Source organism: Nannospalax galili, unplaced genomic scaffold, assembly GCF_000622305.1.
Source record: "Nannospalax galili isolate Female #2095 unplaced genomic scaffold, S.galili_v1.0 scaffold503, whole genome shotgun sequence".
NCBI classification, from domain to species: domain Eukaryota; kingdom Metazoa; phylum Chordata; class Mammalia; order Rodentia; family Spalacidae; genus Nannospalax; species Nannospalax galili.
In genome coordinates this window covers 326,051-350,544 of record NW_008349770.1, presented here as the reverse complement: position 1 = coordinate 350,544, position 24,494 = coordinate 326,051, and the positions used below count along the sequence as shown (strand labels likewise).

At 46.9% G+C, this 24,494-nt stretch overlaps 1 protein-coding gene across 4 annotated transcripts in view; it reads right to left on the bottom strand.

Annotated features, from left to right (window-relative positions):
* The window catches only part of Ripor2 (RHO family interacting cell polarization regulator 2), a 98,566-nt gene that overhangs the window by 58,547 nt on the left and 15,525 nt on the right, over positions 1-24,494 (bottom strand). For all 4 annotated transcript variants that reach the window (XM_008847083.2, XM_008847084.2, XM_008847085.3 and 1 more), the window contains exons 2-4: positions 4,127-4,253; positions 1,949-2,104; positions 20-98 (exon numbers count right to left, since the gene is read on the bottom strand). In XM_008847083.2, the coding sequence (XP_008845305.1) occupies positions 20-98; positions 1,949-2,104; positions 4,127-4,227 (336 nt within the window). In that variant the 5' untranslated portion in view covers positions 4,228-4,253. The remainder of the gene's footprint in view (positions 1-19; positions 99-1,948; positions 2,105-4,126; positions 4,254-24,494) is intronic.

Here is a 24,494-nt window from a genome sequence, read left to right as displayed (position 1 = left end):
AGGGGCACGGGACACCTACCAGGCGAGAGTTCCTTTTCATGTCTTTTAACTGAGCTGTCAGCTTGTCCAGCTCTGTCTGGTGAAACTCCAGGTACTCACTGCAAAAATAAGACATCTTAGTGAGCTCTCACAGTTCAGAGGGGTCTGGGCAGCTTCTGATCTTTCCCTGCTGAAAAGCAGTTAAGAACAGCAGTCTTAGCTGGGTGGTGACTCACGTATAACCTCAGCACTTAGGAGGTTGAAGCAGGGTTGTTGTACATTCTAAGCCAGCTTGGGCTATGTAATAGTCCCAGGCTAGACTGGACTAGAGAATGAGATCCTGCCTGCCTCCTCTTTTGTCTCCAAAAAGAAAGAATCAAACTGCTTGGTGGCTGGGAGGAAGCTTTGTAGTCTTCCGCTCATTTTGAAAGTGATAGCAGTTGCATCTGATACTGTCTCTTTTGAAAACCAAACCAAATCAAATCCTTGTGAGGCTGAAGAGCCAGAAGCTGGGAGAGAAGGGTTGGAAAAGACCTGGGCACACACAGCTCTGTGTAGTCAAACACAAACGTTACTGTGAATGTCCCACCAAATGCCGGGGAAGTTTTCTTTTAGCAAAGTCCCCTCATTACACTCAGGAAGGTTTCAGAATCCTTTACAAAGCGTTTGAAGGTGTGGGTGTGTATGATGAGGCAGCGGGTGGGGTCACACTATGTAGCCCAGGCTGGTCTTGAACTTGCAACCCTGTTGGGAAACCCTGCTGTTAGGGTTGTAGTTCTCCATGTCCGGATAGCCCTAAGGGGCTCAGCACCAAATGGAAGGACTCCCCTTTTCAGCAGGGGGCCTCCTGCTCTCTTCCTGGCTTACCTGGAAGGTGCCATCAAGCACGGATGCCTGACCTTATTTGGAACATGACCTTTGGCATAGTTACCTGGAGTAAAAACTACCCCCAGGTTTTTTCTATATGATAATCAGGCATTGCCTGCTACCACATGTAAATAAAGTATACTATGAGCACCTATCAGCTAAGGCTTTGGATATTGCCTCTAGTTCTCCCACTGAATAAACGGAGCTGTTTCACTGAGTCTGGAGCTGTCCCCAGGTTTTTTCTATATGATAATCAGGCATTGCCTGCTAGTCTGGAAGATAGGAGCCCACTGCCACATCTAAATAAAGCATACTATGAGCACCTATCAGCTGAGGCTTTGGCTACTGCCTCCACACTATAAATTCCCTAGTTCTCCCACTAAATAAACGGAGCTGTTTCACTATGTCTGGAGCTGTATCACTGCTGTTTCACTGCGCCTGGGACCAGCCTCCCTGGAAGGGCTTTCTTCTGTCAGTGCTCACTGGCCGTCCTGACCCTGTTTGTCGCTTCTGCTCTCCCTGCCCTCGTGGGCCGGTGGCCAACGACCCGCGAAGAGAGGGAGAGACCCCCGCACAACCCTACTCCTGCCTCGGCCTCCCCAGTGCTGGGATTACAGGCATGACCCACCATGCCTGGCTCAGAACCCTTCTTTAGTAATCTCCAGTGTGGCTGTGCCTAGTGTGTTCCTGGTTGTCTAAGGGAAGCCCAGCACTGCAGGGGTTAGCTGTAAACACAGGACTATGTCAGGTCCTGTTCAGTATTGTGGATGTGATGTGGAATCCGGCCCATTTCTCATCTGTGGGGCTTTAAAAGCTTCCTCAATCTCAGCACAAGAAGCTTCCACAATCCCAGCACTTGGTAGGTGCAGGCAGGAGACCAGAACTTCAAGTTTATCCCTGGCTATACAGTGAGTTAAGGCCAGCCTGAGCTACGAGAGAACCTGCCTCAGAAAAGGGAAAACCAAATCAAATCAAACCAAAGAACAGAACATAAACAGTCATTTCAGAAATGGTCCCCAGGACTTGCTTTACCCTGACCCTCAGGTCATTTTAGAAAGGTTTCTTCTCCCACAAAGTGCACGGTCAAGTCTGGTGCTCTTACTCAAGTCCGTTTTTCAAGGCCCTGTAGACCTCTTCTACTCTCTCCGGCTGTGGTTCTTTGGGGGTGTTGTTGTTTTTGTGTCCTAAATTGTGCATTTTCTTCAGCTTGGCCTGAGGCTTCTTGAGAGCAGAGGCATTTTCAATGAAGGAGTTACACCTGTGGATCAGAGCGAGGAAACCAAGCTTTAGGCATGGAAAAGACCCACAGGACGGGGGGCTGGAGAGATGGCTCAGTGGTTAAGAACACTGGTTGTTCTTGCAGAAGACCTGGGTTCAAATCCCACACCCACATGGCAGCTAACAACTGTCTGTAATTCCAGTTCCAGGGAATCCAACTGCCTCTTCTGTCCTCCTCGGGCATTGCATGACACGGGTGTGTTTACCTACATGCAGGTAATACATGCATACACATAAAATAAAAATAATCAATGAAATTGAAAAAAATTCATAATAAAGAAAAAAGACCCACAGGAAGAGCCATCTAAACCATGTCGCCTTCATCCTAGTGTCCCAGAGGTAATGCCCTCCAATACATCCAAGGTGGGCGAGTTTAGTTTCTGGGTGTTAGCTTTGTAAACAACATCTGAAAGATGATGAGTAGAGGCTAACCCAGGCACAGGGTTCACGTTGTCCTGTGTTCTAAGGGTGTTCCTGTGCTCCACCTTGCAGGAAACCTGGAATAAATGGTTTTGGCTGGAAATAAGGAACTGGTGGAGGGATATGACCCAACTAAAACACACGTGCACCATGTATATCAGGTGCCAACAATATCACATTTCATAGCAGGTAGCTGCCCTGAGAGCTGCCCTAAAAGCATTATTTATTTATTTATTTATTTATTTAATTTTAAGTGCGTGTGGGTGCATGTGCGCATGTGTGTGGAAGTCAGAGGTTGACTCTGTGTTTATCATTCTCCACTTCATTTTAAAAAATATTTTATTTGTTACTTTTATTTTACATGTGTGAATGTATTGCCTGCCTACAGGCATGTAAGTGCACCCATGTTGTACAATGCCCGAGGAGGTGAGAAGAGGGCATCGGGTCCCCTGGAACTGGACTTCTGAATGATTGTTAGCCACCATGTATGTTGTGGGAACCAAACCCAGGTCCTGCAAGAGCAGCCAGTGCTCTTAACCGCTGAGCATCTCTCCAGCCCCTCCACTTTATTTTTTGAGACAGTCGCTTTCTCACGGAACCTGCAGCTCCTGTTTTACCAAGTCTGATTGATCGACAAGCTCCCGGAGTTTTCGTCTCCACATCCCCTAGTTCTGGAGTTCCAGGCACTAACTGCTGCACCTGGCTTTTACTTGCATGTCGGGGATCTGAACTTAGGTCCTCGTGTTTATGCAGCAGCAACTCCCTTCACCAAGCCATTTTCCTAGCTGTGAAGTATTAATTTCATAAAATGATGTCCAGGTATAACATGGGAATTCCACATTCCTCCTAATGGCAGGAATGTAGTGCACAGAGGAAAGACAGACCTGATAAACCCAAATGACTCATTGGATGGGGAGCCACAAAGGCCAGGAGCGTCATGACTGGTCAGGAGAAAGCTGCCACCTCAACGACTGGCCGCTGGCACAGCCGTCCTGCTTACAAGCTGTGCTCCTTTACCATCGCTGTGTGCACCAAAGGCTCGGACGTAGATCAAGGCACACCGACCCTTGGAGAGCTTCATCTCATCAGAAAAACTGCAGGTGAAGTTTCTTGCCTGTTACCTACCTGTTTACTTCCTGTGCTTCCTTGACTTAAAAGACAGGTGATTCCAGGGGAACTAGAGCCTGATTTCTCAACCTCTTTCTGGCCCACAGGTGCCTCCCAGGGTCTCTCTGTGGCCATAGTCTTTATCTACTGCATAATTTCATACCAAGCACAGTCTTCCAAACAGGACGGTGGTGGGAAGTGTGCCTGGAAAGGGGAGGAGTGAGGCAGGGAGGGCTGGCCACACAGATGGCTGGTTTATCCTGAATCTTCAGATATCTTTGCAGAGGATAGTGATAGCCGAGAAAGGATGGAGCGTAATTTGGTGCATTCTCTCTTCCTTGAAAAATATACCAAGCATGTTCTGTGTGTAAGCGTGCGCGTACCGTGGTGAGGTATGCACACGGACGAACTCTCTTCAGAACAAAGGCGCCTGCTTCCTGCAGCTGCACCCCAGGAGAAAAGTACCCACATTTACCTGGAACGCCTTTCCTGCAGGCCGCTGAAGCCGGCGAAGGACTGGCTCCGGATGATGCCATTGGGTCCTCCGGGCGAGAAGGACTGAGATCCCATCAGCATGGTTTCTGGGAGTCTGGTCGGCTGTCCTGGAAGACAGGAAGATCATGGTAACTTGCCAGGCAGAGACTCACACAGGAATACTGAGCTCCAGGGGTACAAGGGCAGTGAGTCAGGAGAGCCTTTTCTGTCTTTTTTTTTTTTTCAGAGCTGAGGACCGAACCCAGGGCTTTGCCCTTGTTACGCAAGCGCTCTACCACTGAGCTAAATCCCCAACCCCACGAGAGCCTTTTCTAAAGACACGGACCACTTAGACCAAAAAAGATGGGAATACACAAAACTACTGCCACTTAGGCTTTCTCTTTTTTGTATGTGCTATGTGGTGTGCACGTGTGTTCATGTGTGTTTGCATGTGTGCACATATGTGTATGCATGGGACCCGAGGTTGACACTGGGAGGGTTCCTCTCCACTTTATCCACTGAGGCAAGGTGTCTGAATTAAACACAAAACTTGCCAATATGGCTCGTCTACCAAGCCAGTTTGCTCCAGGGATGCTCGGGCTTTAGCTTCTCAGTGCTGGAATTACAGGCCCCGCCACACCTCACCGGCCTTTGTGTGGTTTCTTGGGATCCACACTTCTGTCCTCACAGAAGTGAGCAAGCAAGAGCTTTATTCACTGAGCCATCTCCCCAACCCATGTGGGCTTCTTTAGGAGTCGCCCCCACCCCGCCTTCCTCCTTCCTTCCTTCCTTCCTTCCTTCCTTCCTTCCTTCCTCCCTCCCCCCCCCTTTCTTTCTTCCGTTTGGACCAAGGCTCACTAGAGACAAGAACTTTTGTAGTGCTTCAGTCTGTCCAGTGACAGGACCGCCACCACACAAATGGGCCACATCAAAGATTCAGGTAGGTCTGACCTGAAATTCAAAACAGTCCTGTGGATAGAATTTTGTACTTGAGCAGGGCGTGGTGGCACAGGTCTTTAATCCCAGCACTTGAGAGGCAGAGGCAGGGAGATCTCTGTGAGTTCAAGGCCAGCCTGGTCTACATAGTGAGTTCCAGGAAAGCTGGGGCTACAGGGAGACCCTGTCTCAAAAAGACAAACAAACAAACAAACAAAGGCTTTTGCACTTAAGGCTGAAATCTTTAAAGATGAATTCTCTTCAACTCTTTCTTGCTTTTTCTCCTTAAGTATATTTGGGAGATAGGATTGTGTCTGACACATAATGAGGGTAGAGGGAGTGTTTGCGAAAGAATCGATAATCTGGGTTAGATAAGAGGGTAAGAGGGAAGAAGAGTCTGGGGATAGGGATGGGGATGGGGACAGGAATGACGGGAACAGGGTCGATGGGGACAGGAACAGGGACGGGATGGGGACAGGGACAGGAATGACAGGAACAGGGTTGACGGGGACAGGAACGGGGACAGGATGGGGACGGGGACAGGAATGAAGGGAACAGGGTCAACGGGGACAGGAATGGGGAAGGGATGGAGACGGGGACAGGAGCTCAGTCCTTACTTCAGCTGCTTGTTGGCTTTGTGAAGATTCCCTGTGATGGACCAAGACGCGGTGTCAAAACACTTCATCTGGACAGAAGCCCAAGGTGAGCTCCCTAGGGGACTGTCCTAGAACTATTAGGCAAACCTACTGCACTCAGCCAGCCAGCCTCAAAGCACATACCATCATCTCAGCAGGTGATTTCAGTCCTGGGAGGGGCCGAGCTAGCAGGAATGGGTGACTGTGCACACCGAAACCTCCCAAGTGGACACACACCACAGTGATGTGTTTGAGAAACATCGCCATTGCTCTTCAAGAACTCAGAGAAAGAGGGAAAAGCTCACCATCCTCCACACTGTCACAGGGTTTTAAACCTACCCCTGGTCCAGGGGAGAGTGAGAACAGGAAAGGATGGCCCTGGGCCAGGCTCACATGGAAAGGTATCACTCACTGGGTGTCACTGGGGATGCGCACCGTGTGACTTTCTTCATACCTGCCAGAGGCTTAAGTTCTGGGCATCCTATAGATTTTTTTTTCTTTTTTTTTTTTTTTTTGAGACACTGTCTCCCTGTAGCCCCAGTTGGCCTAGAACTTGCTATATATACCAGGCAGGCCTCGATCTCCCAGAGATCTACCTGCCTCTGCCTGCCATGTGGGGGAACTAAAGGTGTGCTCCACCACACCCAGCTCATCCTCTAGAAATTTTAAAGTAATGAGGTAGAAATAGGCAGTACATTGTGCACAAGTGGCTAGGCACAAATAAGGCTCTGTCCTGTTACTCCCCCCAGCCCTCAGGCTCCGTGGATGCCTCAGGAGGCTCCCGCCAGCACAGTCCTGCCAGCCCTTAGGGGTCTGTCTGTACTTCATTGAGGATGCCTTTTTTGGGCTCACAAAGCTTGACTGGCGATCAGTGTATCCTGTGCAAACACATCAGGAAGACGCTGAGGCTTCTGTTCTCTCTGGACTCAATCTCTTTTGCTTTCTTTCAGTGCTGGGTATTGAACCCAGGTTCCCACACATGGTAGTCAAGGGCGTTACCACTCAGCTACACTCCCAAGCCCTGTAGTCAACAATTTGATAGTCAAACGCTCACCTTAAAGCGTCAACTCAACAAATCTTACTAATATTGTATCTCATTTTGTCAGCGACCATTCAACAGGTTTAATGAAATGGACGTTCTCTGATCAAAGGGAAAAAGAGTTATTTAAACTAACAGTTTTATTGTCCTTTACTGCCTAAAAATTATGTGTGTGCGTGCATGTGTGCGAAGCTATTTTTTCGTGCGTGCGTGTATGTGTGCGTGCGTGTATGTGTGCATGCGTGTGTGCGTGTGCGTGCGTGTGTATTGTTTTGCTTTTTGGATATGTGTGCGTGCGTGTATGTGTGCATGCGTGTGTGCGTGTGCGTGCGTGTGCGTGTGTATTGTTTTGCTTTTTGGAGGTGTTTTTTTTTTTTTTGGTCTTTTTGAGACAGGGTCTCCTTGTAGCCCCAGCTGTCCTGGAACTCACTATGTATACCAGGCTGGCCTCGAACTCACAAAGATCTGTCTGCCTCTGCCTCCTAAGTGCTGGGATTAAAGGCATGTGCCACCATGCCCAGCTTGTGGAGGTGGTTTGAGATAGTCTATCTCACTCCGTAACCCAGATTCGCCTATAACTCATTACGTAGCCCAGGCTAGCTTTGAACTCACTCCAATCCTCCTGCCTCAGCCTCCTAAGAGCTGAAATTATTGGCAGAGTCCAATAATTATGAGTCCTGGTGGGCCTGGAACTTGCTATGTAGAGCAAGGCTTGTCTTGAACTTGTGACAGTCCTCCTGCCTCTGCCTCCTAAGTGCTAAGTGCTAGGATTATAGGTATGATGAAATTAGATTTTTTTAAATCCTAAACATTCTTTGTTCTTATTCATTGGATTAGTGTTTTAAACTGCAGATGTCTGGCTCCAAGCCTCAGGCATCCTAGGATAATTAATAGGGGCTATGACCTGTGTATGTGGATTTTCAAAAGGTTCCCCCAGGAGATTTTGATGTTCATCGAAGTTTGGATGATACTACCTTAGAAGTTTTGATGACACAACCTTGCAGTAATGATAGGCTTGAGACAAAAAAAGAGAACGAAAGCCTGGTGTGGTGGCGCACACCTTTAATCCCAGCACTCAGGAGGCAGAGGCAGGTGGATCTCTGTGAGTTCCAGGCCAGCTGGGGCTACAGGGAGACCCTGTCTCAAAAAGACAAAAAACCAAACCAAACCAACCAAACAAACAACCCCCCCAAAAAAATAAATGAAAAAGAATGAGAGCAAAAAGAAAAATTAAACTGAGTAAAAATATAAAACTTCTGTTAGAATAATCTTATAATTTATTGAACTCATTTTTTAATTTATATTTTATGTGTATAAGTGTTTTGCCTGCATGTTAGTGCACCACGTGTGTGCAATGCCCAGGGAGGCCAGAAGAAGGTCCCCTGGAACTGGAGTTACAGATGATTGTTAGACACTATGTAGGTGCTAGGAACCGAACCCAGGTCCTCAGCAAGAGCAGCCAGTGCTCTTAATTGCCGAGCCACCTCCCCAGCCCAGCTCTCTCTCTCTTTTTTTTGAGATAGGGTCTCAAGCAGCTCATGCCAGCCTCAAACTTGCTATGTGGTTGAGGCTGACCTTGAACTCCTGATCCTCCTGCCTCTACCTCCAGGGTGCTGGGATCATGCCTGGCTCAGGTGACAGTTCTTTGCTTCTGTTCTTCCAGCTTCCCCAGCCTTTCCCCAATTGAAGGTGATCTTGTAACTTCGTGTCTTTGACTATCTTTTTGGTCACCCCACTCCTATTGTGGTTTAAGGAAATGTCCCCCATAGGCTCATGGGCTTGAACACTTGGTCTCTAGCTGGTGATGCTGTTTTGGAAAGTGTTGACCTTTAAGGAAGTGGAACCTCACTGGAGGAAGTGGGTCACTGGATGGGGGTCTGGGGATTTGATAGCCTGGCCCTATTTCCTGTCTGCTCTCTGATTCCTGACAGTGGATACAATGTGAGTTGTCCACGATGCCTCTTCCTGACCATAAAGTATTCCCTTGAACTGTGAGCCAAAACAAACCCTTCTGTGAGTTGCTTCTTGTCAGGTATTTGTCATGGCAACAACAAGAGTAATTAATACATCCAGCTCTCAGTGCCCTCTGTCTTCAGGCAGCTCACAGCCTTCCTGGGAAATCCCATAACTCTACTCTGAAGCTATCCTACACGCCACCCTACATACCATCCAACATAGTGCCAGGGTTTGAGCATTTGATTATCTCTGCCAGAGTAATTTGCATCTTGCTGGCAGGTGCTCCATCAGACCAAATGCCTTAAATAAGTACTAGAGGAGTTGTGGGGCTACTGCGGGGAGGGGTGTATGGTAGTGTGGAAATATCAAACATACTTGTCCTTTGGTGTCTCCTTGAGACAGATACCCAGAGGCTCATAAGAGACGTTCATTGCAGGTTGTTTGGGAAATAATGTCAGTGTTATTCACTAGGGCTGGTAGCAGGCTTGTCTATAGTTCATAAGCCCTGGGTTAAATTCCCATCACCATACACACACACACACACACACACACACACACACACACACCATTACAGGAATAGTGACTACACTGTAGCATAAACTCGGGGCAGAAAACCATGTCACAGGACAAAGAATGGACATGTGGAGCCTGTCATTCCAGTGCTCAGGAGGCTGAATCAGGAGGATTGCAAGTCTGAGACCGGCCTGGGCTACATGGTAAGACCCGCCTCAAACATCTAACAAGAGGACCAGGCGTGGTGGCACACACCTGCAATCCTAGAATTTGGAAAGCAGGGGCAGGTGGATCTCTTTGAGTTCAAGGCCAGCCTGGTCTACATGGTAAGTTCCAGGCCAGCTGGGACTATAGGGGAGACCATGTCTCAAAAAGACTAAAAATACTACTACTACTACTACTACTACTACTACTACTACTACTACTACTACTACAACAAAACTTTTGGGCTTGGAGAGATGGCTCAGAGGTTAGGAGCACTGGCTGCTCTTGCAGAGGACCTGGGTTTGGTTCCCAGCACCCACATGATGGCTAACAACCAACCATAACTCCAGTTCCAGGGGATCTGACACCCTCTTCTGACCTCCGAGTGCATTGTACAACATGAATGCACTTATACACATGCAGCCAATACACTCATACATATAAAATAAGATAAAAAGTAAAATATTTTATTATTTTTAAAGTATTTTATTATTATTACCTGGAACTCACTATGTAGACCAGGCTGGACTTGAACTCACAGAGATCCACCTGCCTCTGCCTCCGAGTGCTGGGATTAAAGGTGTGTGCCACCATGCCCGGCTATTTATTATTATTATTTATGTGTATGTGTGTATTGCCTGCATGTAGGTAAGTGCACCTGTGTCCTGCAATGCCTGCAGAGGACAGAAGAGGCTGTCAGATCCCCCGGAACTGGAGTTACAGACAGTTGTTAGCTGCCATGTGGGTGCTGGGATTCGAACCCGGGTCCTCTGCAAGAACAGCCTGTGTTCTTAACCACTGAGCCATCCCTCCAGCCCCCTAAAAAGTAAAATATTTTAAAAAGTAATACACTTTTATCTTATTCTCTCATAGAAACAGCTCCAGGATGTACTGTAGAACTTGATAATTTAATAACAGGAATGGTAAAAAACAAGATTACATAAAGCTATGAACATGGATAGGAACGTTCCACGTGTCACCTGTGGACAGGTAGACTGCCTGAAGTAGCAGTACTGTAGCATTTTCCACATTCTATGCTCACAGACGGACATGTTCATGTATTATTCATGGATGCAAAATTCCCTTTCTTAAAATTGTAGACACGTGGAGTTGGGAGAAGGGAGAAGGGCAGCCCACGTCCAGGACCACGCAGGTCAGCTGCTGGACGCCAGCTGTATGTTCTCCTCTGCAAGTCTTGCAGAAGAGAAATAATATTTCCGAGAAATATGTAGTAGGTTTCATACATTTTGACTAGATTATCAAACAAGTTGCAATCCCCCATGATATCCTTATTTTGAGTTCTGAGCTATGTAACAACGTGACTTTTATTCCCCAAACCCTTAGAGACTGCCCAGGTCAACATTGCTGAGACGTACCAGAGTACACGGCTCATAATACCACGTAACATAGACTCATCTTTGGAGCCAGTGACTCATCTTCAAGACTACTGGCCACTGAGACGTGACCCCCAATGTTTCTACAAATTCATCCTGACCTGACCTCTTTGTGCATTAAAACCCAGAAGGTTTCAATTGTCTCTGTGTCTTGCTTTGTTTTGCAGCAGGAGGCTCTGCTGTCACACCAGACAGTCACCCCTACCCTGCCATCGCCACAAGTAATGGAAACAATGGATGTTTCTGGAAAGAATCCCCAGCACTTTGCTTAAGAATTCAACAAGCTCTGCCCTTCTGAGCTGTGCCTCTTGGCACGGAGGTCTGATGCTCTGTCCAAGGAAAACTGCTTTCTTCTCGCAGCTATTGGGCCTGAGTTCCAACTACACACGCACCAGGATCTTTTGAAATCAAAACAGTGAGACTTTTGCATATTCTTCTGTAAATACTATGATGTAGATACACTGGGTCTTGGAGGGTGCCATTGACCACTCCCTAACCTGAACATCCTATGGCTGAATCAGAAGGTGGCTTATCAGTTCAGCAGGTGGGTTTGGGACAAGAGCACTAGGCCAGGAGATAGGAGGAGGAGAGGCTAGGACAGAGGAAAAGAGATCAAGGTGCCCAGGAGGTTCTCCTTCATCCCACCAGGTCTCACACTGTGATTGGACCAGAAAGGACAGGTAGAATCCCATTGCAAGTCAGAGCTATTGGAGACAGGGAGATGCCTTGCCTGAAGAGCCAGCGATGGGAATCCACCTTGGAGGGCTGGCTGCTTGAAGGAGGACTGTGAAGAACACCTGTCAAGGCAGCCCAAACAGGTGCCCCTAACGTGCAGCTCTGGCAATGCCTCTAAAGTCAGAAGTGGCGGGAGAAGGCCTGGCCAGGCCAATCTGGGTGATAGCTCTGTTTTCCATTCTATTTATTAGCTGACATTCTGACTTATGAAACATTTGTGAGTGGAGTTAGCATGTGTTCGTTTGCACATTTCTCTCTTCAGATGTCAGTAGCCCCTTGAGAACTTGTAAGGCTAGGTGCGATTAAGGGGCTGCTTGCCCCGCAAAGAACCCAGCCTCCGTCACACCTGCCTGCCAGGCATGAATCTCCACACTGAGGAGTTGAAAATGGCCTTGGTGAAGCGGCAGAGCAACCAGCACACCAACCCGTCAGCCAGAGAAGAGCAAAGGATGACACGACAACACTGGGATCAATGAAAAATGGGAATCTTTGGGGTTTTGTTTTTGAAGATCTACAAGTGCAAAGGCACTGTGATACCTCAGGAGAACACGGGAGAGTTGAGCAAAGCAGGACAGGGCAAGGGGAGGAGGAAGCACCTGTTCGACCACACCGGACCGCCAGGGGTTCGCCAGTGTGTTCGTTTTTCTTCCGCTCCTCCCTTTCCCTTGAAGTGGACCCCAAGTAGACTGCACGCTAAGTTTGCTTGATGCTTTCCCTATTTCACCTAAAAACTTTTTTTGAGCTTTTCGGCGGTAGGTTTCATACATTAACTGTTTTCTTACACCATCTTAACAGGACATGCGGGTTGACCTCAATAGTCATGTTCTCCTTTGGCGGGTACAAGGAAAACCACCCAGACTGTGCTCTGTATCTTTCTGTTTCTGATTTTAAGATGGAGATGTTTTGGCCAGAGGCAAAGGAAACCCTACAAGGATTAGAGTGGGGCTTTTCTGTGGGAAATGGGAATTTGCCATGTTTGGGCTTGAGCTGCAAAGCGTCCTGAAACCCAAACAGTGGAAATCACTGAATGTGATCACCTCCACCCTCGCAGTACTTTCCTGAAAAAGATTCTCTAAGAACATAGCAGCTCTTTGTAAAATATTCCTGCTGATGCTAGAAAGTAGGGGACACAGCATGATGTCCCAGCGACAGGAAGAAGGGCATCTCTGTTCCTACCAAAGCCTTTCTCATGGGGCAAAAGTCCACTCCGAAATCCCCAAGCACAGACTCCTCCAGCAAGCTCACCCTTCCTGGGGAGAGGCCCAGCAAGGTCTGATGCAGCGCTCTGACCCCAGGGCTCTGAGTCACTTCTTCCCGCCTCTTGCCTCCCCCTCTCCTATGGTTGCTCCTCCACCTCCTCAGTCAAGAGAAGTTGTCTCAATAAGCATGTGGGCCAGATGTAAATAGCCTGCTGTGCCAAATGATTATCTGAGATGAATCCTAAAAATAGGTGTCTGCTTATTGCAGGGGCACAAGGTACTCATTACAGAAGAGTTGACTAATCTTAAAAAAAGAGGAGATAAGTTTAAGTCATTGCCCAGTCTTTTAAAGTGTGACTGAACTAAAGTAAATCAATGTAAGGCTAATATTTGCTTCTCAGATGTCGACACTATTAAGCAAATGGCAAATATATATATGTGGAGTAGCGTCCTGACTAAGATCAGTGACAGGAATGGATGGGAAAACGCAGAGACCGGAGTGATGGCTCCATGGTTAAGAGCACTTGCTGCCCTTCCCCGAGGACCAGATTCAATTCCCAGCACCCACAGTAGGTAGCTCAGCAACTATCTGTAACTACTACTCCAGGAGATCTGACACTGTCTTCTGGCCTCCTTGGGTACCTGCATCATGTGTGCACGTGTGTGTGTGCGCACACACACACACACACAGAGGAAACACACAAAAAATTTTAAAGTGTTCCCCACATTCTCATTCCTCAGCAAGTGGAGGAAAAGCCAAGGTCAGGAATCCCACTTGGCCTCCTAGGCCATTGCTAAAGGCCTGATCCACTACAGCCCTTGTGTTGGTGGATAGAGGAAGCAATTCCTCTCCATTCTCCAATCCTGCAATCACAAGACTTACCTGGGTCTTTCCTAAACTACCAATTACCCTACAGATGGAGAAATTCTGTTTAAAATAGAGAGAGGGCTAGACAGATAACAGTTGGTAAACTGCCTGGAGCACAGGCCTGAGGCCCTGATTTAATCCCCAAAGCCCACATAAAAAGCCAGGCATATTATCATATGCTAATAATAACACTGTTGGGGAAGCAGAGACAGGTGGAATCCTGGGACTCTGTCCAGTCAGCCTAAGTGAATTGGTGAACCCTGGGCCAGTAAGAGACCCTGCTTCAAAAACCAAGGCAGAGCCCTCCTGAGGAATGATACCAGAGGTGGACCTCTGGCTTCTACAAGCATACACACAAATACACACGTGTACCTACACATACATTAACACGTACACACACACACATACCCTGCATATCTATACACATAGAAGCACATAGAAAATGAGGAAGTGTTCTGTAACAGTTAAATTGTCTAAGAAAAACAAAGACTGACCTAGTGAAGACTCACTCTTTTTTTATTTATTATTTTTATATGTATATGAGTGTTTTGCCTGCATGTATGTAAGTGCACCATGAGGGTGCAATGCCCCACAGAGGCCAGAGAGGGCATCAGATCCCCTGGAACTGGAGTTACTGACAGCTGTTAACCAGTGTGGGTGCTGGGAATTGAACCTGGGTCCTCTGCAACAGCAGCCAGTGCTCTTAACCAGAGCCATCTTTCCAGCCCCCATGAAGACTCACTCTTAGCCATCTTGACAGAAAGTGAGAAACTAATATTTAGACTCCCAGGAAATTGATATCAGTGACTTTCTCTCCATCCACGAGCACATTGTGGACTACGCATGGGTAATTCTGGCAAGATGCTATGCATTGCCCAAGACCCAGGAGGGCCAGGACTGCAGTGCGGTTTAAAAACACTTTCACTGGGGAAGATATTACAGCAGTACAGGCAGGTGGGAGCCAATTTGGGAAGAAATAAAGAAGGTTGAGCTGTTAAGGGCTATCTCTCCAGGCTCCTGGGCAGCAAGCATGGAAGCTGTGCTGGGAAGAACACGGACTCAAGCAGGGCAAGTCGGAGCTCGAGCTGGTTTCTACGATTTCCCATTTTAACAAACCTGATTATTTAGCCTCTCTGAATTCCAGTTGCCTCATTTGTACAAAAAGACTAACAAGATTGTTGCAAGAGTCCAAAGAGGCGACACACACAGAGCCTGGTATGGAGGAGGCACTTAGGAAAAACTAGTCTTTAATAATAATCTAAAGTCATTAAAGGCTGGGCATGGTGGTACACGCCTTTAACCATAGCACTCAGGAGGCAGAAGCAGGCAGATCTCTGTGAGTTCTCAGGCTAGCCTGGTCTACATAGTGAGACCCTGTTTCAAAAAACCAGGCATTCTCTCAAAAGAGATAAATGAGACAGAGCCAGGCAGTTACATTTTTAAAAATCTAGCTATATGCAGAGGAGCGAGAGGAGCAGAAGCAGAAGGGGGCGGTCCACCAGCCGGAGCTGCGTCTCTGTGAAGATGGAGATTCTTAGAGAACCAACAGTAACCGATGAAATCCAGAAACATGGATATCTTGGAAACCTAGTTCAAAAGTCAATTTAGAAAAGATTTTCTGTGTGTGTGTGTGTGTGTGCGTGTGTGTGTGTGTGTGTGCGTGTGACTGTTGGCCTATCTCTCCATCTCAAAAAGCCAATTAAAAAAATTCAATTTTGAAATAGTGTGATGCTGAGAGAAAAGTTGCAAAAGCAAAAAAAAAAAAAAACCAAAACAAACAAAAAACAAAAACAAAAGAACAGATTCCCCTTTCCCCAGATCCACCATTTGTTGACATCACCATATTTTACTCTTCATCACCCCCCCACGAACACACACACACACATACACACACCACACACACACCACACACACACACACACCACACATACACACACACACACACACCACACATACACACACACACACTTTTCTGGCCTTTATTCATAGTAATTTGTATAGACGTATTTAAATACACATATTTCTACTTTCCCGTTGACTTATGTTCAGGTATGATGCAAGTTTTTAATCTTTTGTCTTTCAATATGTATTTCCCAAAAGCATGGCCACTTCAGCAACCACAGCCTACTGATCAGTACCGGGAAACTTAACACCAACACAACAGCACTATATAATATACAGACTTTAACTGAACTCCACTGACTCTCCCTGACATTCTGATATTTTCTCTCCCCTACCCTAATCCAGAAGTGCATCTAGAATCATTCTCTCTCATTCTCTCTCTCTCTCTCTCTCTCTCTCTCTCTCTCTCTCTCTCTCCCTCTCTCCCTCTCTCCCTCTCTCCCTCTCTCTCCCTCTCTCTGAGGCACAGTCTCCCTGTAGCCCCAGCTGGCCTGGAACTTGCCATGTAGATCAGGCTGGCCTTGAACTCACAGAACTCTGCCTGCCTCAGCCTCTACCTCCACGTCCGAGTGCTGGGATTAGCGGCGTGAGCCACCACACCTGGTGCTCAGTGTTTCTCCTGCCTGTGTCTTTATTCTCCCTTGACGTGGGACAGTCCCTCTGCCACGCTTTGTGACACTGATGTTTGAATAGTATTCAGAGCAGCTGTTTTGCAGACTCAATTTGGGATTGTCTAGTATTTCCACATAGTAAGGCTCAGGCTATGCACCCCACAAGTGCACCCCACCAATGTAGCAGAGGCCAAGGAGTCGGTTAGTTCCATCACTGGTGTTATTGGCCTTGGTAACTTAGTTAAGGTTTTGCTGGCCAGTCTCTCCTCTGATAAGTTTCATCTTTTGCCTTTGGAATTGGTAAGATGGTACTTTGAGGCTGTGTTAATGTCTCAGGGATTTTAGCATCCATTGATGATTCTTGGCTGAATCAGTTATTACTGTGATGGTATCAAAATGGTGCTCTTTGAATTCCATCCTCCTTGTTATGTAAGATGGGACTTTGCCTGCTCCATTATTGCCAGCATGGACTCATAGAGTCTTGTTTTCAAGGGGTTATTGTCCGCTACTAACATTTTAAGAAAAAGTCAACGGTTTCTTTTTCTATGGGTTTTATGACAGGCTCTTGATATGTAACCTCCATGATTGGCTCCAGCTGTTTCTTGAAGCATTTTTGGAACCACACAGTCAGAGGTTCCATTTGTGAATGAACATCTTCAGAGACCTCCTTGTGTGGTGATTATTTTTGAGTGTCTCTATCTTTAATCAAACTCCACCCTTTTTGAAGGCGGGCACCAGCTGTCTTTTGAAAACTCTTTGATACGTAGCATAGGGCAAGACCAACAATAATAATAATGGTAAGAACAACAATGCATAGACTCTGAAAGGCCAACCAGTGTTCACTCAGCTCAGTTCTCCAGTCCCTTATTTTTCTTGTCCTAAGACGCCAAGTTTATTTCAAGAGAAACAAGACACTGAGTGATGGCCTTGTGTGGAGATGGTCTTTCCACTTCCTGCTACTTGACATTTGAGGAGATATTCACCTGAGTTTTAGCAACTGAGTGCAAGATGCTCATTATAAACCCATGAGCATCAACCCCCACGAACACACACATACACACACACACCACACACCCCACACACCCCACACACCCCACACACCCCACACACCCCACACACCCCACACACCCCACACACCCCACACACCCCACACACCCCACACACCCCACACACCCCACACACACCCCACACCCCACACACACACATACACACACCACACACACTCCACACACCACACACACACCACACACCACACACACACACACCACACACACACATACACACACCACATACCACACACACACCACACACACACACACACACCACACACACACACCACACCACACACACACACCACACCACACACACACACCACACATACACACACACAGGGATGAAGTGATCTCACATGACTGCCCCCTTCTCGCTCGCTCTTAACGACCCCCCACCAAGTGATTGCACAGTCTCTGGAGGCTGTTTGAAGGGTCTGCCTGAGTCATGTGAAGAGTAGAGAAGAAATGTGAACAGCCTGTCTGTCCGTCAGGTCAGTCAACTGTAGGAACTGCGAGAGAAGTGACAGTGTTTCAGCCCGGGGGACAACGAAGACCTCTTCTGTTCTGGTGGATTAAATAAATGCGGGCACAGCAGCAGCTGGTCATGCGATAATTAGAAGAGAAATGATTCAGAACACAAAACTCGCTTAAATCTCTCGAGGGGTTGGGTTGATTTTGACTAATGTTGTCATCACTCATTTTAAAATGCAAAGCCTAGAACGCTCTCCCGGGAGTGCACTGGCTGCACTCCACATCAAAGCAGATTAGGAGGCAAGAGTATTCCGCACTTAAATGAGGTTTAGGCTGTTTGTAATAATAAGTCACTTTACCTATTTTTTTAAACCCATGAGTTATCAAAGGGGGACCAAGTCTTGGGAACGTGGGTTTGCAGACAGCTTGGTGGATCCTGCTGAGAGGGAAACACACCCACCTGGAACTCTCATTTTTTGAATCATCAGAGTGAAAAACAATACTGACGGAGAAGGCCACGGCCTCCCTGCCTGTTTGCACACAGCCTGCTTCTCCCCAGGGCTTTGCTTCTTTATAAATGATACAGACCACTTCCCTTCTATTTGACGCCACTAAAATTGCCAGCGTTATAATCTGCTGTTTTACTGTTTCTACCAGAACTGAGCTCCATCTTGGAAACCTTAAAACAGTCATTGAGTACTAGGAGAGTGTGGCGATGGTGTGCTGAAAAGCTGTTGGGGACCCCTGCTGTTTTAGGGTCGTAGTCTCTCCATGTCCGGATAGCCGCAAGCCGGCTCGGCGTTCTTTTGCAGAGACTCCCCTTTCCAGCGGGGCGCCTTCTACTCTCTTCCTGACTCACTTTGAAGTGGCCGTCACAGATACATGATCTCTGGCACAGAAACTGCCAGATTTTTCCTGTGTGATAATCAGGCACTGTCTGACAGCCTGATAGAAGCCCACCACCACATGTAAATGGGGCATCCCAGGAGCACCTATCAGCTGAAGCTTTTGCTATTGCCTCCACACTATAAATATCCTGGTTTCACCCCAATAAAGCAGAGCTGAATCATTAAGATCTGGAGCTGTATCACTGAGTCTGACTGAGCTGGATCGTGTGTCTTACTGCCTGTGATTCAGTCTCCCCGGAGGGGGCTGTCCTTCCGTTAGCAACCACTAGGGAAGATCTTGCTTTCGCTGTTCCTGCACCTCCCCTTGTGATCCGGTGGCCACCGGATTGCATACACAGAGGGAGTGTCCGGCAGCTGACAGCGACCCGCAGAGTCGCCAGCATCCGGTAACCGCGGAGAGCCAGGGACCCGACTCAGCATCGCGGTGCGAGAAACCCGCGCACCCCAGCGTGCGAGAGACCGGCGCCACGCCAGCAGCTGGCCCTCCGAGATCCCCGCGTGCCCACAAGAAGCGTAAATTCTGGGGGTTGTTGTTGGCCCAATGTGTGTGACCGAGGCCGAATTCCTTTTTGAGCATGAGAGTCAGGTAGCAAAGGAAATGGAGTCTTATTCATACGGCTACACGCTGCATCTCATGTTAGAGAAAGGATAGGAAATTACCTTAAATAAATGTTTTTTAGAGAACTCTACTGAGTCAAATAGATTTTTCTTAGGCTCCAATATTTTCTCTATGGCCATTAAAAAAACAAAACAAAAAGACAAACATGTCCTCTTATTTTTTATCAATTTTATTTATTCTTTGAGAATTTCATAATGTATATAAATGTATTGCGATCATATCTACCCTCCCCAATCTCCCTTCCAACTGCCACCAGGGCTCCCCAATACGTCCCCCTTCCAACTCTTTTTTTTTTTTTGAGACAGGGTCTCACTGTGTAGCCCTGGCTAGCCTGGAACTCACTATATAGACTAGGCTGTCCTTGAACTTACAGAGATCCATCTGCTTCTGCCTCACTGGTGTTGGGATTAAAGGTGTACGCCACCATGCCTGGCATCCTTTTTTTTTTTTTCTTCTTAAGATTTATTTTTTATTTTATTTATGTCTGTGTGAGTATATGAGCACATGCGTATGTAGGTGTCTGGGAAAGCCAGAAGAAGGTGTGGGGTCTCTTGGAGGTGGTGGTACAGGCATTTGTGAGCTCCCCCATATGGGTGCTAGGATCCAAACTCTGGGCCTCATGATTGACTACTGGGCCATCTCTCCAGCTTCCGTCTTCTCATTTGACCCACTGAGTCCCATTAGTGCTGCCCATCTGTGCATGGGAGTGGAACTATCCACTGGAGCATGGGCAACCTACCAGTGGCCACATCCCCAAAGAAAAATGACTCCCTGTCCCCAGCAGCCACCTGCCACCTGTAGCCATTTGAATGCGCATCAAGGAGCTAAATAGATGGAGAACTGACTGGTGAGTCTGTGATGGAAACACAGTTATAACCCCAGACATGGTAATGATAATGCCTGTGGTTGATCATAAGCTAGGCTATAGTTATAAACTCTAGCAACACGAAGCATAGTCACAGTCTTAAAACTAAAGCCATTCCTTTCATACTGGGGCTATATTCATCATTCCTGTTGTTATGACAACGCTGTTCAAAAGCAGCATCTTAAAGATTAGCTTCAGTCATTTTACTACAGACTTGACAGTGATATTTGCACATATGCAGTGCTACCCTGAGGGGCTTAAAAATGGGCCTGGCAGGTAGGGCTATAGGTCAGTGGTACAGTGCTTGCTTAGCATGTGTGAGGTCCTGGGCTCACAGTACCAGAAAAAAAAGGGTTTGGGGATCATTAGGAGAGAAGAGTTTAAATACCTGGGTTCTTTTCTGGGCTTTGGTCACTGGAGTTCCTTTTTTCCTCTACCTTCAAGAAAGTGAGGTCCCACTCAAGGGGAGGGATGCTTCAAGAATTTAGGTGAGAAGACACATCTTCTATTTTATGACTGTATTTGTGAACAAGACATTCTCTCATAACCTAATTGATTTCATTTTCTTTTAAAAAATATTTATTTTATAATTTGTGTATGCATGTGTGTCTATGTACATGTGTGTGCAGGTGCCCATGGAGGCAGGGAGAGGGTGTCAGATCCCCCCCCAGAGATGGAGTCATAGGCAGTTGTGAGCTGCCATGTGGGTGCTGGGAGCTGATCTTGGGTCCTCTGCAAGAAGAGTCAATACTTCTAACCACTGTGCCCTCTCTCCAGCTCCTACTTCATTTTCTTTAAAAAATTTTTAAGTTGTTTAAAACGTTTATTATTATTTTGTGGACATGAGTGTTTTGCCTGCATGTATGTAAGTGTACCCATGCATGCAATGCCCATGGAGGCCAGGAGAGGGCGTTAGATCCCTAGAACTGGAGTTACAGACAGTTGTTAAGCCATTGTGTAGGCACTGGGAACCAAACCCAGGTCCTCTGGAAGAACAGCCAGTGCTCTTAACTGCTGAGCTGTCTCTTCAGGCCCTGTTTCATTTTCTTGATTACAGTTCACATCATGCAGTTTCTAGGAGTTAGTAATTGATAGCGTGTTCTGATGGATTCAACATTGTTAGCTATCAGAGTGATCTGTTTATAGAAATGCAACTCTATAGCAAGAAAGACTTGCTATAGAATTATTTATTTAAAAGAATTATTACGAAAAGTAATATCTGAAAAGAATTATTATGAAATAATAATTCTTTAAAGGAATTAATACTTTAAAAGAATTATTATGAAAAATAATATCTGAAAAGGGGATGTTGGATTGCTGTGGACCTGTGATGTGAACCAGTTATCATCTGGTACTATGGTATGATGAAAATGTGGAAATGCTTGTTAAATTTGATATTTAATCTCTTTCTTCCCTCCCTCCCTCTCCTTTCCTTCCTTCCTTTTGAGGAAAGACATTTTTGTGTAGACTAGGCTGACCTCAAACTTGCAATACTGCCTTAGCCTAAGTGCCTTGATGGGTGAGTCACTCCACCTAAATTTAATATTTTAATTTCTCTAGCCTCACACAAATAGGAAGATGTTCCCACTGAAAACCAGAAGAGCTGAAAGTTGGTGTTTCCAGGCGCCGCTTGTTAAGAGGGAGTAAGTTTCTCTGTTGCATTCAATTTATCCTGTCTTGAAATAAATCCAGATGATAATTTAACTTGATCTTCTGGAATCTGTGGTGTTTTATTTGAAATTCTGTGAGTTGTTACTGAGTAAAGGACGGCTAACTGCCTCCAACCAACCAACCAACCAACCAACCAACCAACCAACCAACCAATAAATAAATAATAAATAAATGGAAGAAAGTGGTGAACTGTTTCACTGCAGAAGTTAGTCTAAAACTCCCAGTGTCAGGCAGAGCTCTACATGTGTGTACCCAGCCACAGTGGGTTCAAAGTTACGTGGCTTCCCAGAGACCTGTACACAAGTTCTCTGCGTGGTAATTACAGCAAATTAATCTGCTATAATTGGGGCAGTTTCATCGCTGGTCTTTGCTGCTACACGCCAAGGGGTGGCCGGGTGCAGAGCATCTGTGGAGTTATTCTTGGCCACCAAAGAACTTGTCATGAGAATGCAAAGCAGCTCTGTTTGAGCCCAGATGACCCTCAGCAGAAGTGTGCGCCTTCCTACTGAACAGTGAGGGTTTCCGGTGGTTTCTTACTGGCCCATTTTGTCCAAAGACTCTGAAACTGCAAAACAGTAATAAGGCGGAAATCCCTCTCCTCCTTAGCTTTAAGAACATCAGAATGTAAAGGAAAAACACTCGCTCATGTATCCAACCACACGGGGCTAACTCCCAGCAGCAGAGACAATAGAATGCACCAGAAGCTTATTGGTGCGCACGCGTAAGGCCCTGCGGCTTGTGTGCCGAGCTCAGAAGGCCCCGTGCCTTCGTGTCTCCTCCAGTCACACCCGGGCTGATGCCCTACTGGTATCAGCTTCTATTCTTCCATGCTTACAACATTTCTAATTAATTAATTACTGAGCCAGGATCTTGCTATGTAGCACAGGCTGGCTTGGAAATTGCAGCTATCCTCCTGTCTCAGCCTTCCAAGTGGTGGGATTACAGCCATGCACTGCCACGCCTGGCTTGCCTGGTTATTGTCCTTAGCCGCAATTGAGCTATATGAGGGCTCCATTTTTATGAGAAATTGAGACGTTGAATGACTTTTCCAAAGGCCCCTGGGAGCCTTGATGTGCAGCCCCGTCATCCCCCTCTCTGCTCTACCCCACACCTGGGCGGTCACCGCAGCACGTGCCCCACTCCCTGAGCACACCGGATCTTTTGAAGGACCACTCCTTGTTTTCTGGGGCCTCAACTGTCACTGTGCAAATTCCTGAGGCGTCATCTCTGAGATGCTTAGACACTTTGATATGGATTTGATATCAGATGGTAGGGGGAAAGATGACTAATTTCAGAGGCCATGAAGCAGCATTTGCGTTATGCAAGAAAACATCCACAGTTTCAAGACGCACACCGGACGAATGACGTCAGACCTGGTGTGGCTCCAACAGCCACAAGAAGAGATTGATGGAGCAAATACGAAAAATCCTGATTTTTTCTAAGTAGTTGACGGACATTCAGAAATTTTCTATCCCATGCATTCTACTTTTGTGTTTGCTTAATTGAGTAATTAATGTTTGTGTGTATATGTTTTTGTATATACATATGAGTACATGTTGGGACCAGAGGCCTAACTCTAGTGTGGTTCCTCAGGGACTATCCATCTTGTTTGGGGGGCAGGGTCTGTCATTGGCCTGGACTGCACTATTAAGCTAAACTAGCTGGTCAGGGAGCCCCAAGGACCCACCTGTCTCCACCGCCCCAGCCCTGGGATTACAAGCGTGCACCACAAAGTCCAGCATTTTACAGGGGTGCTGGGGCTCAAACTCAAGTTTCAAACAAGCATTTTAACAACTGAGCTATCTCTTCAGCTCCTATACACAGCACGTCTTAACCTTCATCATCTTTTGAGCTCATCAGGACGGTGAAGGTAAGAGTCGGGGATGAAGGATGAAGTGACCCATGAAAACCATCGTTTTCGTCAAACATGGGGGCCACAGAGAAGGGGAATTTGTTTTCTCAGGAAGGAGGAGAATTAGTTTGGCCTTTTAGCATTAGCTGGCTGTAATGAGTTAGTTCCATGTCCATCTAACTTTCTATTCTATGCAGGCCGACATCTGTGTAAACACACAAGGCTTAAGTTCAGGACCAACACTCTTAGTTGGGACAGACTAACAGGGGAAAGGGAACTTGTTAGGAAGTCCCTGACTTTGCTCCTGTCCTCAGGGAGGAGACCTTGGGAGTTTTCTGGGACTTCCCTCTCCCGAAGAGGACACAGAGGTCTCTGCAGACAGGATGCATGCTTTGGGTCAGCTGGAGGTACAGAGCTACCTCACATCAGCCCAGCAAACACAGAAGGATGGGAACTGTTTCCATGTAGGGAAGTTCATTGTTCAAGCTGACTTTCCACTATGCTGACCTTCCAAGTACTTTTAGGAGAAGGTGGCCAACAGGGTATAAAATCAACAGGCAGAATGAGCCCCACCTGGGAGGCTACACAGCTAGCTGTTCACATCTCAACCGTCAGTCTAGGGCTTCAGAGACTCTCATTGATGAGGCTGTTTTTTCAGCTCATCTATGTTTGTAGACTCCGTTTTTCCAAGTACTTTGGCGTCAATGCCATATCCTGATAGTGAGCCCATGAATTAGGGAGACAGTTTCAGCATTTTTGCTCCACTGGGAAGGCTGACCTGTAGGCAACTGTTCCAAGATGGCTGGCAAAACCGGAACCAGTCAGTTTCTATTCCAGTCATAGTCCTGGTCCTCTCCCTGCCCATTGTCCCTTAGCTGAGAGAGCCAAATTCTCTAAAAGTTCCTCCTCTTCCTCCTCCTCCCCCTCCCCTCCTCCCCC